General features: G+C 47.0%; 1 protein-coding gene across 1 annotated transcript in view; it reads right to left on the reverse strand.

Moving 5' to 3' along the window:
- RIMS4 (regulating synaptic membrane exocytosis 4) overlaps window positions 1-16,922 on the reverse strand; it is a 324,560-nt gene that overhangs the window by 17,505 nt on the left and 290,133 nt on the right. Inside the window, exons 3-4 of the mRNA XM_063959592.1 lie at window positions 8,402-8,511; window positions 6,265-6,366 (exon numbers count right to left, since the gene is read on the reverse strand). Coding sequence (XP_063815662.1) covers window positions 6,265-6,366; window positions 8,402-8,511 — 212 coding nt within the window. The remainder of the gene's footprint in view (window positions 1-6,264; window positions 6,367-8,401; window positions 8,512-16,922) is intronic.

Raw genomic sequence — 16,922 nt, forward strand, 5'->3', positions numbered from 1 at the left:
CAGCCTCCAGACAATATTAGCATGGGGGGGCGGAGAGATGACCCAGGAGGGGCAGACCATATAATGCAGGCCCAGGGGGGAACGAAAGCCAGCCCCAGGATAAGCCTTCAGGAGGGATGGGGCTGTTTTCCGTCTGGTGCCTCACTCAGGGTCCCCAGCGGCCGCCGCCCGCAGGCAGCAAGTACAAGGCTGCAGTGAGAGGAGGGGGTAGGGGGGATCACCGCTGGGCCAGGGGAGCAGCTCACCTCGGCAGGAGGAAGTGTGACTGTAGCCGAGCGTCCCCTGCGTCCTTCCCCGGCTCCCGAGATCCAAGATGGCCGCCACCGCCGGGACTCCGGAGCTCCCGCGATCGTCCGGGCCCGCAGCCCTCCAGCAGCGCCGTCAGCTCCCGCAGGCCAGGTGAGGTAAGCCCGCCGCAGGGGTGTAGAACGAGGGTCCGCCATCTGGTGCTCCACGGGCGTATGCCGCGAGCGGCGGGCAGCGCCGGTCCCAAATCGAGGCCCTGGCTTCTGTGAGGTGGACAGGCCGCAATCCGCGGGAGCCAGTAGACCGGCTCCCTGATTCCGCAGCACTAGTCCACCACGGCAAGGAGTCCCCACAGCTGCAGGGGCTAAAGGCAGGGGGGTTATAAAGGGCAGGGGGAGAGAAAACGGAGATATATCTCTCAGGTAGAGTGGAGCGCCCTGCTCGTGCTGCCACTCAGTTCAGCTTCATGCTGCATATAATTTTAATCAGCAGAAGCTGCTTGTGTGTCCCAACATACTACTTTGTGCCTAAGACGCATTTTCTTAAAAATGCAAAAAAAGATCTGCCCTACCAAGTCTCGCCACCGGCTGTTTAGTGTGACTGCAGCAAGGATGTAAGAGGACACATCTGTAGCAGCACTTGAGGAATCCTATATAATAAAGGGCTAAGGGGGATATCCTATTAGCCCCGGTAAAACATCGGGTGCGAAAAATGTATGTTTTTCGAGAATTTTCCTGATGTTTCACTGATTATTTTTTACAGACTATCCAGATTGATTGCCTGTAAAAAAATGCCATTTCTCCCGAAAACATACATGTTCAGTGAAACGAACGTCCGCATGTCAATCTGCTAAATGTCCCCTCCAAAATGGCCGCAGCCATGGAGGAGACATGCTAGAGGTCATACTTGGAGGTGCAGGGACCCACGGGAGCGCATAGCGCTGGCCGCGGCCGGTGGCACCCTGCAAACCTGCTACCCTGGCGCGGCGGTGGCAGCGGCAGCAACAGCAACGGGGGGATCGGGCAGCGGTGCCCGCAGCACACTAGATGGGAGCGGTTTGGGCTGCATTACTCTCCATGACACCCAGTGCATGAAATCCCTGACAACAAGCATTACCTCCTAGCAATGAGCATTACCCCCTGGCAACGAGCTTGACACCCACCGCATGAACCTCTGGCAACGAGCATAACACCCAGCGCATGAAACCCCTGGCAACAAGTATGACACCCTGAGCATGAAAACCCCTGGCACCATGCATGGAACCAAGATCATGAAACCCATGGACACGATCAGGTAATTTAAAAGTAATTAGAAGCCTTACTGTAGGGCTTAATGTGTAATGGGCATTGCAGTGTGTGGCATAATATATAACGAGCATTGCGGTGTGTGGCATAATGTATCACAGACATTGTGGTATGTGGTATAATGTATACTGGGCATTGCGGTGTGTGGTATAATGTATACCGGGCATTGTGGTGTGTGTCATAATGTATCACAGACATTGTGGTATGTGGAATAATGTATACTGGGCATTGCGGTGTGTGGTATAATGTATACCGGGCATTGTGGTGTGTGTCATAATGTGTCACAGACATGACGGTGTGTGATATACTGTATCACGGGCATTGTATGTGGTATAATGTCTTAGGGGCATTGCAGTGTGTGGTATAATGTATAACGGGTATTGCGGTGTGTGTCATAATGTGTCACAGACATGACGGTGTGTGGTATACTGTATCACGGGCATTGTATGTGGCATAATATCTTAGGGGCATTGCAGTGTCTGTGGTATAATGTATAACGGGAATTGCGGTGTGTGTCATAATGTGTCACAGGCATGACGGTGTGTGGTATACTGTATCACGAGCATTGTATGTGGTATAATATCTCAAGGGCATTGTAGTGTGTAGCATAATGTAAAACGGGCATAGTGATGCGTGGCGCAATATGTCACAGGCATTACAGTGTGTGTCACAATGTGTCACAGGCACTACGGTGTGTGGTGTAATGTCTAAGGGCCATTGCAGTGTGTGGCATAATGTGTAAGGGGCATTACCATAAGGAGGAATAATGACAAATGATGTAAGGGGCATGAATCAGGATTATTTTTATTTTCCTGTGGTCGCCAATGTCTCAGCGTGCAGGTTGCAAAACAGGGGTATAAGGTAGTCTTTTCCTGCAACGCCACGCCACTTTCAGCGAAGCCACACCCATTTTAATGAAGCCACACCCCTTTTTGACGCACGCAAATATCTTCACTTTGCTAGTGCCAATTATGAGGATGGTGGGGGGGGGGGGGGGGGGCGCCAGAGAATTTTTTGGCTTGGGGGAGAAAAATTTCTAGTTACGCAACTGAGTGAAACCTGTGTGTTTTCGGTAGCAACAGCTCCGTTTTTGCAGTCAAGCCTAAATCCCTGATGACTGGGACGGCCTGCAGTGTCCCATGCCCGCTGCAGCAGCAGGCTGGGACTTCAGCCATGGCACTGCGGCCCAGAAGCTGCTACTCGGTACGCTGACCCCCGCTGAGGAAGCCGGGGCAGCGCCGTGACCGCATTCCCCCCTCTTCCCCGCCCCTGGCAGCATTCAAATGACGGGGAGCGGCCATGTGACCAGGGGGAGCCGGAGGAGCAGCGCTGCACTGGGAACTGTCAGCAGACGGCACCTGGTGCAGCATCAGGTAACCACCGTTTACCACCGCTCGTGCTGGCTTATTGGGGGTAATAGGATAGCCCCCGACAGGACAATTAGCCCCAGTAAATTACAGGGGCTAATTGGATATCCCCCTAATGCTACACTTCACGTCTGTTATGTGTGCCTCTAGCTCAGACCAAATGACTCACAGCGGTAAGTGAAAGTGATACTGCAGGGAGATGTTACAGCCTTCTACCCTGCTGCTGCTGGTAATATTAATAATACTGATCTGACTGTTTCACACTTGCTGCATATGGAGAGAGTGGGCTGGGGAGAGAGAGAGCAGCGGTTGGGGCAGATAAGGAATTGGAGAGAAAGAGAGAGGATGGGAGGATTGGTGATACTAGGGACTGGAGAGAAAAAGGGGGGAGAAGTAGGGGCAGATGGGGACTTGGGAGAGAGAGAAGCAGATATTTTCAATATAGACAGCTCTGTGGTGCTGCCACCGGCCACTGGAAAGCGTCACTCTCCAGTACACTGCTCCCCCCACCATAAACTGCCCCTATATACACTGCACTCCCATACCTCTCCATATAGTACCGCTATATACAGGGCAACCCCCTCCTCCATATACTGCTCCCACCACATATCGCATACTCTGCACCCCCTCCTCCATATGCTGTGCTGCAACCCCATGTTACTTGTCATCCTGGGAATCGCTAACAAGTAGCAGCAGTAACCAAATAATGGATGCAGGAACCACCAGACAGTCCCACAGCGCTTACAGCGGAGGCAACAGGAACATGTGTGGCCACCAACCGGTTGGAGGAGAAGGGGTGAGCAATGTGGCGACCGAGAGGAGGAGGGGTAGGTGCTGGGGTTGCAGATGATGCAGGTGATCGGGAGGAGGAGGGGTCGGTGCTGGAGTTGCAGATGATGCAGGTGACCGGGAGGAGGAGGGGTCGGTGCTGGGGCTGCAGATGATGCAGGTGACCGGGAGGAGGAGGGGGCGGTGCTGGGGCTGCAGATGATGCAGGTGACCGGGAGGAGGAGGGGACTGTGCTGGGGCTGCAGATGATGCGGGTGAGGAGGAGGCAGATAACCGGCTCAGCTGCTTTATATGCTCTGCGTGCCGGAGGACGGCCAGGGTCCTGTGCTCGCCCCTCACACACCCAGGACAGGCCATGCACAGACTCTCTGGCCAGCTGCTGGTGGCTACTGATGTCCTCTACTCCCTGGACAGGAGCTGTGTGGGGTCTGGTGAGCTTACACGTGCCAGTACTGGCGTATATAGCATACTCATTACTGATATATGCAGCGTCTATCTATCTATATATCTGTTTATTTATTTATCTATCTAATATATATATATATATATATATATATAAAAGGCTAACGCTACCCACACACACACTCGAATTATAGAGCCCCTGCTCCCAGCACCAGGACTTACAGAAATCCATCAGCTTCCGTATGAGTAGCGTGTGCCCCCCTCCACCCCACCCCCTAAAATCCAGCCCTGGTGTCCATCATTTTGACTGGTTTTTAACTAGTAAGTAAATAAATAGAAGTTGCCATTTAAATCCTTTCACTTTTAAATGTATAAAAACATTGTTAATGATGACTAATAGTTGTAAAATATGTAAAACAGTATAGTACTGCAACAGGTAAGACTATGATAATACTGTTCTACATAGGCAGATTTACCATATTAAATAAATATATAAAACCCCCAGTAGCTTCATAATCACTTCCAGTTGGCATCGCAAAAGTCTTAAGCAGAGAGTGTTTATAAAATGTTATTGCAAATGCTAGTAGTTTTCCCAAACAAGGAATGACAAGCATACCCAGTAAGGGATGTATAATTCAACTGGGACAAAAAAGTTTCCAGAAACACCTTCAAGGAAACACTCTGCTTCCAATCTGACACCAGTGAAGCCAGTATTATGTTAGAGAAAGTCATATGGGTGGTCATTCCGAGTTGTTCGCTCGGTAATTTTCTTCGCATCGCAGCTATTTTCCGCTACTTGCGCATGTGCAATGTTCGCACTGCGACTGCGCCAAGTAAATTTGCTATGAAGATTGGTATTTTACTCACGGCATTACGAGGTTTTTTCTTCGTTCTGGAGATCGGAGTGTGATTGACAGGAAGTGGGTGTTTCTGGGCGGAAACTGGCCGTTTTATGGGAGTGTGTGAAAAAACGCTACCGTTTCTGGGAAAAACGCGGGAGTGGCTGGAGAAACGGAGGAGTGTCTGGGCGAACGCTGGGTGTGTTTGTGACGTCAAACCAGGAACGACAAGCACTGAACTGATCGCACTGGAAGCATAAGTCTCGAGCTACTCAGAAACTGCACAGAGAAGTCTTTTCACAATATTGCGAATCTTTCGTTCGCAATTTTGATAAGCTAAGATTCACTCGCAGTAGGCGGCGGCTTAGCGTGTGCAATGCTGCTAAAAGCAGCCTGCGAGCGAACAACTCGGAATGAGGGCCATGGTACACAGACCAAGGGGGGGAATAGGTTGCAATTTTTTGGCAAATTTAAATTGCCAGAAATCACTGTGTGATTCCATAGACTTTCCACTCAAAGGGGGTCATTCCGACCCATTCGCACGTATCGGTTCTTCGCTGTGGTGCAAACGGGTTGGAAATGCGCATGCACGGCGGACGCATTGCGCACGCGACACCGCCAGCGAGAAATGTGATCGCAGCAGTGATCGCAAGAAGAAGGACAGGCGGGAGCCGTTCCGGGGCGGATTCTCACCGTTTTCCAGGCGTGGTGTGTCCAACGCAGGCGTGTCGAGGTGTTTGGAGGGCGGATGTCTGACGTCAGGACCGAGACTTTCATCGCTGGATCCATTGCACTGGGTGAGTAACTGCAGCCCTGGTCTTGCTTTACTTGAAACTTTTTTAGCATAGCAGGGCTGCACAAGCGTTCGCAGCCCTGCTATGCTAAAATACACTCCCCCATAGGCGGCGTCTAGTTGATCGCACGAGCAGCAAAAAGTTGCTACGTGCGATCAAATCGGAATGACCCCCAAAGTTGCCAGTTGTTACAGGGAGTGGTTTTGTGGCAGCATGTAAATCACAGCCAAGTTTCAAAAAATTTTGGCAGTCAAGAAAGGACAAATTTTCACAAAAAACTCACCAGAACATGTCTCTGTCAGAGAGATCAGTCCAACTCGCTGTCCCGAGTGTGTTAATGCCAACTGAGTATTAAGCAGTGACAATTTGCAGGCTATTACATCTGACATCTTGTGCGCTTGACATTAAAAAACAGGACGATGACTTAAATCCAGTTGAGATTGATTCGGGCAAGTTTCTGGTGACTTTAATCGCTGTCTATTACATACAGTGACTTGACACTCACCAGATGAAGGTAACATACCTGGTGGTGTTTTAGAACCAGCCTTGGCTGTTAGACCTCGAGCTTGAATAATTTCTACTTCAAGTTGTCCATTTCTTTCCAGTAGCCCAACCTCAACATCCCCTAAGAAATATAAAAAAATATATGTACACCACATAACACCACATATATTATCTATTCAAAATGGTTCAAATACATCAATAGCAGGCTGTGATAAACTCATGATATTTTTTTCAACCATGTAATCCTGCATTCAATTATCCATTCTGTATTTTTACGTTTGGACTCTGTTTCGTATTCTATTTCCAAGTTGACTTTAGACCTGTTTTCAACCAGCAGACCAACATAAAATAGATGTAAATGCTACATCCAAGCCAAGGTCAGATTTAAAAGACAATTTGGACTCCAAGCTATGCTCCTAGATGTACTTTTACCAAAGCATTGCAAATGGCAATCCTTGCACAATTGCTTAGCAGCACATAGTAATGGGTCTTGTGGCTTCCCATAAGCCTTTAGGTACAGGAAATAGTTTATATATTGATTACATCTCTACCAACTAACAGAACCGAGAGGATCCCAAGGCCAGAGTAAATCTGCCAATAATGGTCATTGCTCCTGGAATGGTGCCTCTCTGTAGAAGTGCTAATGGAAGGTGCCCTTTAGAGACCAAGTAACGTATCTACAAATGTACCTCTCTAACCTTTTAACCTATTTTGCTAAAACCACTCTTCAAAATCCAATAATATTTTTGCATGGGTCTGCAAACCTTGGTATGCATGTCTACCTAGTCCAGACAAAGCGCGTTTGCCACTACAATCTTTAGCAGGTACCGCAATTCTTGACTTCCCAAGTATACTAATTACCTTTAAGTGCAAACTCATTAATGTTTTACATGCTTAATTACTCAATGAAATCAGTTTTGTACACTGTGCTATTGTTATTGTCTGTATTGTATTTGTATCATTTTTCTATGTTATGATTGCTGCACTAAAAATAGTTTAAAATAAACAAATTAATCAATAAATACATCATTCAGTGCAGTGTGACAAGAAAGCTGATTTGATAGCTGCCATAACTCATACACTTAGCACCTGATTCATGTTTGTAAGTAAAGCAACTGCGCAAAACCATGTTGCACTGCAGGTGGGTCAGATGTAACATGTGCAGAGAGATGCATGTCTGATTTTACCACTCAGCTAGCCAGTCACATGTGATGCGACTGCAGCCAGCTGGGCTGTAGCTGACACGGTTACAACCCATGGCTTTTATAAAATAAATCTGTACTGCACATGTGCAGAATGGGTCCCCTGGCTCCCCAGCCCCACAGGCAGTGATGTAGCATTCCATGACCGCTGATACACAACCTGAATACACTGTGGTGGGGGAGGAGGGATGCCCCATTAAAGTCCTTTGGTACTGGTGCATGGGGATGTAAAATAGTAAAAAGAAAAAAAACCACACCAGTTATGGGGGCAGAGGGGGTACAAAAGCAGGATCCTATTACAATGGGAATGGTGGTTATACAGCTGGGGATCTATTACCACTAGGAAGATGGGGGTAATGTTAATGGTGATCTATTACCATTGGGGGAGGTCTATTACTAATGGGGGTGGTAGGTGATTTTACAATTATCCATTTGTTTAAAAAAATGTCAGTTAAGGGTCTAAAGGATTTAGTGTAAAATCTATTTGTAAAATAATATTTTTCTGTCCAGTCATCCTCTGGTGAAATACAAACCGTGCAGTGCAGCAGGCCAAATACATAAATGAAGTTCATGCACTGGAGAAATAGGTAACTATTTTCATATATATTATTATAGTATCATTTTAAGAAAACTGTCTTGCATGCAAATCTGAAGCTGCACTGTCTACACAGCAATGAATTATGGGAAAGGTAGATTGGGAACAAATGACAAGTTACTGTAAATATCTGTACAATAACAACAGCAGGCTATGAAAAACTGATGTTAGTCAAAGTGCAGCATTAAACAACATAGCCAACTAGATCATCGGGTGTCCTTTTTTATTAGAACATCTTAGGTGATGAAAAAGACACTTGTGTTTGTGAAGATAAACTGCAGAATGGGTTAGAGGGAAGGAAAGCAATGTTTCAGTGGCCGATATGAGCAATAAATCAGACTCTGCTCTGTGTCACTTACCCATTGATGTAGTTGCTAGTGTTTGGCGGCCAACAAATTGAGCTGGACCCATGCCGGAAAGGAAGTCACTAAATTGTCCATCGGATGCCAGCATTCCACTGTAGTTTAAGCTGCAGATGAAAGTATATTGTTAAGGACAGAAATATAAACACATTCTATTCACCATGCACATTTTAAGATCAAACTAATGAGTAGCACTGCGTCAATCCAAAGTCCAGACTCCTGCCAATTCAGAACTACTCATTTCATGACATAGATTATCTCCTATAATACTGTCTTAAGCTGGCAATAGTGCATGATAGTGCAGCCAACCCGTGCATGATAGTGCAGCCGGCCAGCTGCCAGGCGTGAGGGGAGGAATACTGGTCTGATAACTGGATAGCCCCCATACAGTGCAAGATGTATGGAGGAGATCTCCATTCACCAGGGGCGGATTGGCCATAGGGCTCACCAGGAAGATTCCTGGTAGGCCGATGTGTCTGTGGGGGATGTAGTCACCATCCTGGTGGTCAGCATACTGAAGCCGGGGTCCAGGCCACCAGAATGCCGGCAGGAAGCCGAGGACTATTCCCATTCGTGTGTGTCCACGACACCCATAGAGTGGGAATAGAACCCGTGGTGAGAGCAGCGAGCCAATGTTCCCACAGTGTGGCGAGCACAGCAAACATGCTAGGGGCTTCGTTCACTGGCGGACAGGATCATGGCGTCGGTATGCTGACCGTCGGGATCCAGTCCGCTGGTCACCCATACCCAACGCGTCTGTGGGGCCTGTTTTGTGTGTTCTCATGTGGCGCCACCCCCCACATGACAGGCAGCCCACTGCACTCAGTACACTGCATTGTCTCCATTCATTCTGTTATTCTATCTCTGCAATACAGCAACTCTGCTATCCATGATGCTGCCATGGCTACACGGAATGTTATACCTCTTGTGCTGCCCATGTCAGCCCACTTCTATAAAATTTTACATGGACACTTTTAGTTCCAAATCAGTCCCTGGTCTCAGACACAACTGCAGCAAAAATATGCAAGGAAGGCTGCAATTGTGCACAATCCAGCCCTATGGGGAGGGATTTCCCCCGCCCCTTCATCAGTCTGCACCCCCATTAGGGCTGCTTCCATTCACTTCCTGGTGTCAGATGATCAATGGTTGTTTGGTTTGTTCGGACATATTTGATAACCAAATCATACAATTCACAATGTATTGAAGTTGTTTTTAGGCTGTGAATGATTATCATTCAGCTCTTTATTGTATACATGTATTGCTCGGAACAGTCAGCTGATCTGGACAATTATCATTCAGTGTATGGCTAGCTTTACACTAATCATGACAATTAGGGAACATTTGCGCAATCTTCATGACCTGTGTGTGGGGCACTATAGATTTTTTACCCTAAGAGCACCTGGAAATTCACCTCTCTGTGGAAGTACAATAGAAGGTGCGAAATTTAAGCACTTATACTGAGTGGATTCAGTGGAAATGGCTGGGCATAAATCAGCAATAAATGCAACTTCGCTAAAATGCACCTCTGTATATTTTTATCCCATTTATTTTAATAATGTTACTCTGCAAAAGAAAATATTATTTATGCATGGGTTTGTAGAATTAAGCTCATTTTGGTAGGCTGAAGTGCAAACCCATGACCTTTGCAGAAGCTAGACACACATGCACAAATCACATTGCACAGGTGTGGTGAATAAGAGAACACAAAAGAAGAAGGTAGCAGGGAAGTAGTACAAATGGTACAAACAAAGGCCTAATTCAGACCTGATCGCAGCAGCAAATTTGTTGCACATCAAAGGCGCTCACTCCGCTCTGCTACTACACCTGGCTTTTCAGTGTTGCTGCCAGCTGCCGCAGCCGGTCACACTGACAAGCAGTAGTGGCGCTTGCAGGATAAACAGAAGCTCCTCAGTCTGATCTGCGGTTTCAGGGCCGTCCCACCTTCCCTCACCTCTCGGCTACTCCCCGTTGCACCTGTCAATCTGGATGACAGACAGGCAGCAGAGTCGCTCCCACCCCCCTTCCCTCCCCCTGTCACTAAAGAGACTGCAGTCTTCAGCAGGTGCCCGCTCCTTCCACCCTCTCTCCCCTCATCCCCCACTCATTAGTGGACATTCTACCATCGAGAGTTGTCTGCCCAACTTCTGCAGTCCCAGCACAGTGCAGCATGTGGCTGCAAAGGAAAAATAAAAGTGTCCGGGCCCTGCGGAATGTCCACTAATGAGTGGGGGATGAGGGGAGAGAGGGTGGAAGGAGCGGGCACCTGCTGAAGACTGCAGTCTCTTTAGTGACAGGGGGAGGGAAGGGGGTAGATGCTAGATTAAAGTGGCCTAAGGGACCTTTTACATCAGGGAAATGAGGCACGACACAAGGGGGAGGAGCTAGGCCAGCGGGATAGTTCCTCTACTATCCACACCACCAACTATTACCTTAGTAATCAGGTGGCGAGAGAAGCGGAGCGAGCCACCGAGCCTGAAGCGTGGCGAGCGAAGCGAGCCCGCAATGGTACATTTTGGGTACCCTGTTCGGCCGTAGCTCCTCCACCTGGTGACGTGTCTCCTCCCCTAGTGACATCAGAAGGTCACTTCTCCCACTCCGATTTAGAACCAACCAACTATTGATGCTCTGCTGAGCCTGCTTCCTCATTAGGCAGGAACAGGAAGTCACGTGTGCACGTGACTGCACTTGGAGGATCCTTAAGACATGAGTGGAGGAGCAGCCCAGCAGATCTAGAAGGCAGCCATACCTACTGGAGGAGCAGACATTCAGGTAAATGCTGCTGACACACATGGGGAAACTGGTGTATTATTGTGTGCTAAGGAGGGGGAGGTGGGGGGAGGGAATGGTATATGCTGGTGGGGGGGAACGATATATTTATGTGTGCTGGAGGGGGGGATGGTATATTTATGTGTGCTGGTGTGGGGATGGTATATTCATGTGTGCTGGAGGGGGGGATGGCATATTTATGTGTGCTGGAGGGGGGGATGGTATATTTATGTGTGCTGGAGGGGGGGGGAATGGTATATTAATGTGTGCTGGGGAGGGGGAGTAGTATATTAACAATGTGTGTGTGTGGGGGGGAGGAGTGTCATATTAATGTGTTTCTTTTTTTAATTGATGCATTTTCCCACTGCTTGTCACCCAGTGCCTCTCCCCGGCCGTCACCTCTCTCCTGTCACCCGCTAACTCGCATCTCTCTCTCCTGTTACACTCTCCCTTTCCCCATCACCTCTCTCTCCTGTCACACAATGACTCCCATCCTCTCTGCGTCACCCTCTGTTTTCACCCTCATTGTCACCTCCCTCCTCTTACTGTCACCCACTGGCCACTGTCTCTCCCTAGCATCACTCTCTGCCCTTCTCCCACTGCCTCTCCCTGCCTTTACCCTTTCCCCATGCACTTTCTCTCTCTCTCCTGTCACCCTCACCTTGTCACCTACTGACTCTCTTGTTGTCACCCACCGACTCTTCCCTTTTTCTCCTGTTATCCTCTGACTCTCACCCCCTCCCTGTCACCCTCTCTCTCTTTTCACATTTCTATGACACATTGTAAAGAGACATGTCAAGAAAACATACAGATGTGTCCCTTCTCAACTTAAAGGCTAATTGTGACAAATGCAACTCGTTTTCGCAATAAGTGTGCCCGTGGGTGTACATGCACCCGTGATCCATAGGATCGGGTGGTGTGTACACTCCCGCGAACGGGACACTGCTTGCTGTGGCTAGTCACAAGCGAGATGCGTCCACTTGCAGGTAGAATGAGAGTGGCCACATCTGTATTTGGGGTTCACTACGGCTGGCCGGCGGTCGGGCCCCCGGCGACCAGCATACCGGCGCCGGGAGGCCGACCGCCGGCTTACCGACAGTGTGGCGAGCGCAAATGAGCCCCTTGCGGGCTCGCTGCGCTCGCCACGCTACGGGCACGGTGGCACGCTACGCGCGCCACACTATTTTATTCTTCCACTATGGGGGTCGTGGACCCCCACGAGGGAAAATAAGTGTCGGTATGCCGGCTGTCGGGCTCCCGGCGCCGGTATACTGAGCGCCGGGAGCCCGACCGCCGGCATACAGAAGACCACCCCTGTATTTGTAGGGGGGCACAAAATTTATAGTTTGCAGGAGGGCACCAAACACCCTAGCACCGGCCCTGGGTGTATTCACTCTGAAATCTAAATTGCAGTGTAAAAATAAAGCAGCCAGTATTTACCTTGCACAGAAACAATGTAACACAATATAAAAAATATGCTGCGATCAGGTCTGAATTAGGTCCAATATGTAATACATTCAGTACATGACATCTCAGATCAGTTTTATAGCCATGTGATAATTGACATAAAATGCAATCTTAAATAGAGCAAGGGAGAAGTCTCTCTGCACAGGCTATGAATGAAATATTCTGGCCAGAGAAAGGGTCAAAATAGTATAGATTATATATGACACCCCTATTATGTAACATATATAGCGGGGTAATGTTCAGCCGTACGTCCCTAGAGTTCTAATACTAAAAGAAAGCAAGAAAAGGAAATAAACTTCATTTTATGGGGGCATTACTTGTATACAATTGTTCATATACTGTATTCAAATTCAATAAAAATAACATACACTACACATGAAGGATCAGTATGAATCTCTTCTCAGCAGGAAAAAGGTTTTTCTACCCATAACTGAGGAAACTACCACTGCTTATCGGGATATTCCAATAATAGTTTTAAGACAAGTAATCAATATTTTCTTGGACCTGCCAACAAAGGAAAATTTGCAGCTGGTAGATAACTCCTCACTTCAAAATGTTACTGTGACAAATTATAATCATCAATATTGATAATGTCGATATTATCTTAAACCATAAAGCTATACCTCTAGATACACTTTTACCGTGAAGCCGCTATGGCCGCTAGACTGAATACACGTGCTACGCACTTTGTACGCTATTTGCGTACAGAGTCCCGTACGTTGTACGTACTTGGTGTACACACGCCACGCTGAGTGTACAGAGTACGCACAGCGCGCGCACACACTTTTAATAAACTTTAAACCTTATTCGTAATGCAATGCAATGTTATTCTTACACTCTAAACCATGTGCCGCAAAGCACTGTAATGATGTTACACTTTAAACCTTAAGTAGCGCTGACGGTATAAAGTACCCGCAGTGCGTACACCTTATCAATATACTCTTTAACCTTATACAGTAAAATACGCTTTAAACCCTAGCAGGAAAATGAGGACACAACACCGATATGTAGTTGTCCACAGGGTTCTAAGGCCACAGTGGATTATTTGAAAGGGGATAACAGTTACAAGTTATACACTACAAGGCTAACAAGATAAATCTACAACAGAATAATGGCTACAGAAAATGTATATACGTGAGAATAATCGCTTACGCAACCTGGTCCAGTCCTCCGCTAATCAGGATGATAGCGTTCAGAGCCTTCTGACCGGCCAGGCAGCAACAGGCTTTTTATACACAACTTCCATACCCAATACAATGGTTACTGTAATCTCATTATCCATTGGACACAGAGATGCATCTTTATATTACAGGAGAGGTCATAGGTTGATTTGAAAAGGTGGGCGATGTCTTTCTCAACTGCTCTTGGGGGTGGTATCCTCTAGATTCCCGCCGCATACATAATATACAGTAAATACAGTTTATATCTATATTCTACTTCTGCACATAACTATACGCTGGAACATGCGATCTTTCTCTAACCAACACCGGAATGTTACCCTTAAAATACCCTACAGCTGGATACTAGACATCACCTTCTAACCTTTGTCTGACCCTTCCTATCATGCAAAGGCGAATCCCTTAGTCCTGGAATCATTTAAACTGTTGATACTTGCTGATGTGGTGCGGGGTGACTATGTGTAAAATGTGCACTATTTGGGTTAAATATGTGATGTTCTAATAACCCTCTATGCGCTCACAAACCCCGCCGTAAATACCCATACCACGCGCAGGAACGCGGGAGCGATCATACGCAAATTGCGGATATGTGCACGCACGGCGGAACAAGTGCACACGCAGCGGGCATGTGTGTGGGGTTAGTACATGGTGTATGCAATACAATATTTTTGACTTTGACAGTCCACCCTTTGGCAGTCAACAATAACTGCCACTATCTAAACATTAAACAGAAAAATATACAATACAATATCTACAGATGATTGGATGAAATATACAATACAAATATCTACAGATAATTGGATGGAAGGAGGAGAGGTGTAGGTGGGAAATGTATGACCTAGTGGGATAGTAAAAGCATGTATGTATGTATGTATGTATGTATGAACTCCATGTCTGAGGGGCATGTATCATCGTGCCGTATATGTTCTAAATAAGCTTCGAGGTATTGCGAAGTATACATTAAATCATTCTTATCCCGTATTAAGGGTCTGTAAGTGGGCCAACAAACACTACCGAGCTCTTTTCGGCTTTTTGTTCCAACAAATGGGGTGCACATTTAGTTGATGATACATGGAGGGGGAACATATGTGAATGCTAATATATGGATATCACCTGTCGACTATGTGGGTCACTACCTGAAGGTTGTAGAGATGAAGGTAAGAAACAGATCAAAAATACATTCACATAACATTTGCGTAATCATTCTTGGGTGTTGATTGAAGTCTTATCCGGATGGGTGTACTTTTGCTGAGGGAAAACAAAGGAAAAACGGGTGAAAGAAACGGGCCGTGGAATCACGTCATATCACAACCTTGTCTCTATTGATGGGTCATAAATTAAATCTGCTGCTGTACCAATGCCCCCGCTCCTTAAACTCATCACTTTGGTACCGTGCTTGCGCCGCGTTAGAATTCGAACACATCTAAATATCAAGCCAATAACTATGACGACTCCCAGGATACAAAGGAGAAACTTTCCTACACTCATGATAACATTTTGAGCCCATTCTCCTAAACCTGAAAACCAATTGCGTGGGTTCAACAATGAGACCCAGCCGGTCAGTTCATTACTCACAGCAGTAAGGGTAAGGTTGTGACTCCTTCGGAACTCCCACTTCAACTGCAAGATATCGTCCATCTTTTGATCTATGACCTCGGTTGGGTCATCAGTGCTGTTTGTAATATACGTGCAACACTTCACACCATACTGAGTTGCCAAAGTGACACAGTACCCGCCTGTCACTGCTGTGATATAATTGAGGACCATCCTGTGCTGGATCAGTTCCGTTTTGTAAGCTTGCAACTCCCTTCCTGTATACCTGAAGGTGTCATCATACATCTCAGTGATATTATCTATCAGGTTCGCTAGCGCGTGGATATACCTATAATTTATAATTCCTCTGGCGGTGCGAGTGATGTCTAACGCGAGTAGGAATTGAATCCCGGTGGATTTGTGAATTAAATCAGAGGCTGCGTGCTCTGTCCTATCTATGAGGTGTCTCTTAACGATGTGTTCATAGTGAGTATGAGTATAAGGAGCTTGAGCACTGCGGTGAACGTCTTTCATCTTATCATGGGTTATGGTCATTACTTCTGGCAACACTCTTCCAATGTAACACAATCCCTCTGAGTTTGGGGCAAGCCACTTATACGCCTTCCTCCCGCATATGAAATAGGCATCATCGGGGAGAACATATGGGACAGAATATGACATTACCATATTGCAATCTTTCCAAGTGAAAAACCCAATCCCTAGTTCTCTCATCTGTTCAGTACACGTATCAGGCTGTACCCTGGTGATACTTCTCCAACCCGCATGGTCTTACTGCCTAGAGTATACCTGTACCGAAAATACCTTCCATTGTCAGCTATTTGGCGTATAAGTTCAGAGTCTACGGGTATCCTATCAGCTCTGTGCGAGAATGCCATGGTTTGGTTATTCCATGACACTTCCCAATTTCCCGGCTTTTGGGAATTGGAAATGTTGAAACACACTAAGGATCTATCTACATGGTACTGGTGGAGCTTCAAACTAGGGGGCCTAGAAATATTAAACTTCTTGTCCACCGGTCTCCCACCCCGTAACTCAAGTACCTCATCTATTGTTAAAGGGTACGGTACTAGTCCTGACTTGCTCTGACCTTGAGGTACTTGTGAGCACACCCAGCAATCTGTTTGGTTTAAAACCTTACCCACTAGTGAGTGATAATCACTCAATGGATGATGGTCCATGTTGATATTAAGGCTGGACTGACATCTCTGGATGCACCCGTCCTCAACTATGTTTTCACAATTCCTACAAATGCAATTTTCCTCAGCCAATAATCCTTCACAGTGTCTCCTAGTTTCCTGACTACCAGATCGTTTTCTGATACTCGCCTTTGCTCGATGGATGTGTTGCTCTTGGAATTCTACAAATCTGTCCTTGTCATCAGAACCCATTCCAGATCCTTTCTCGACCTCTCTGGTACTCTCACCGAAACAGACTGCTCTGGTCAACAACAGGGTTAACAGGAAAACCCGGAACGCAGTCTCTTGGGGTAAGTCCATCTTGTTAAGAAGAGAGAAAAGGGAACAAGAAGGGGGAGGAAAGGAGGGTAATGGGAG

This window comes from Pseudophryne corroboree, chromosome 3 (assembly GCF_028390025.1).
Source record: "Pseudophryne corroboree isolate aPseCor3 chromosome 3, aPseCor3.hap2, whole genome shotgun sequence".
Taxonomy (NCBI): domain Eukaryota; kingdom Metazoa; phylum Chordata; class Amphibia; order Anura; family Myobatrachidae; genus Pseudophryne; species Pseudophryne corroboree.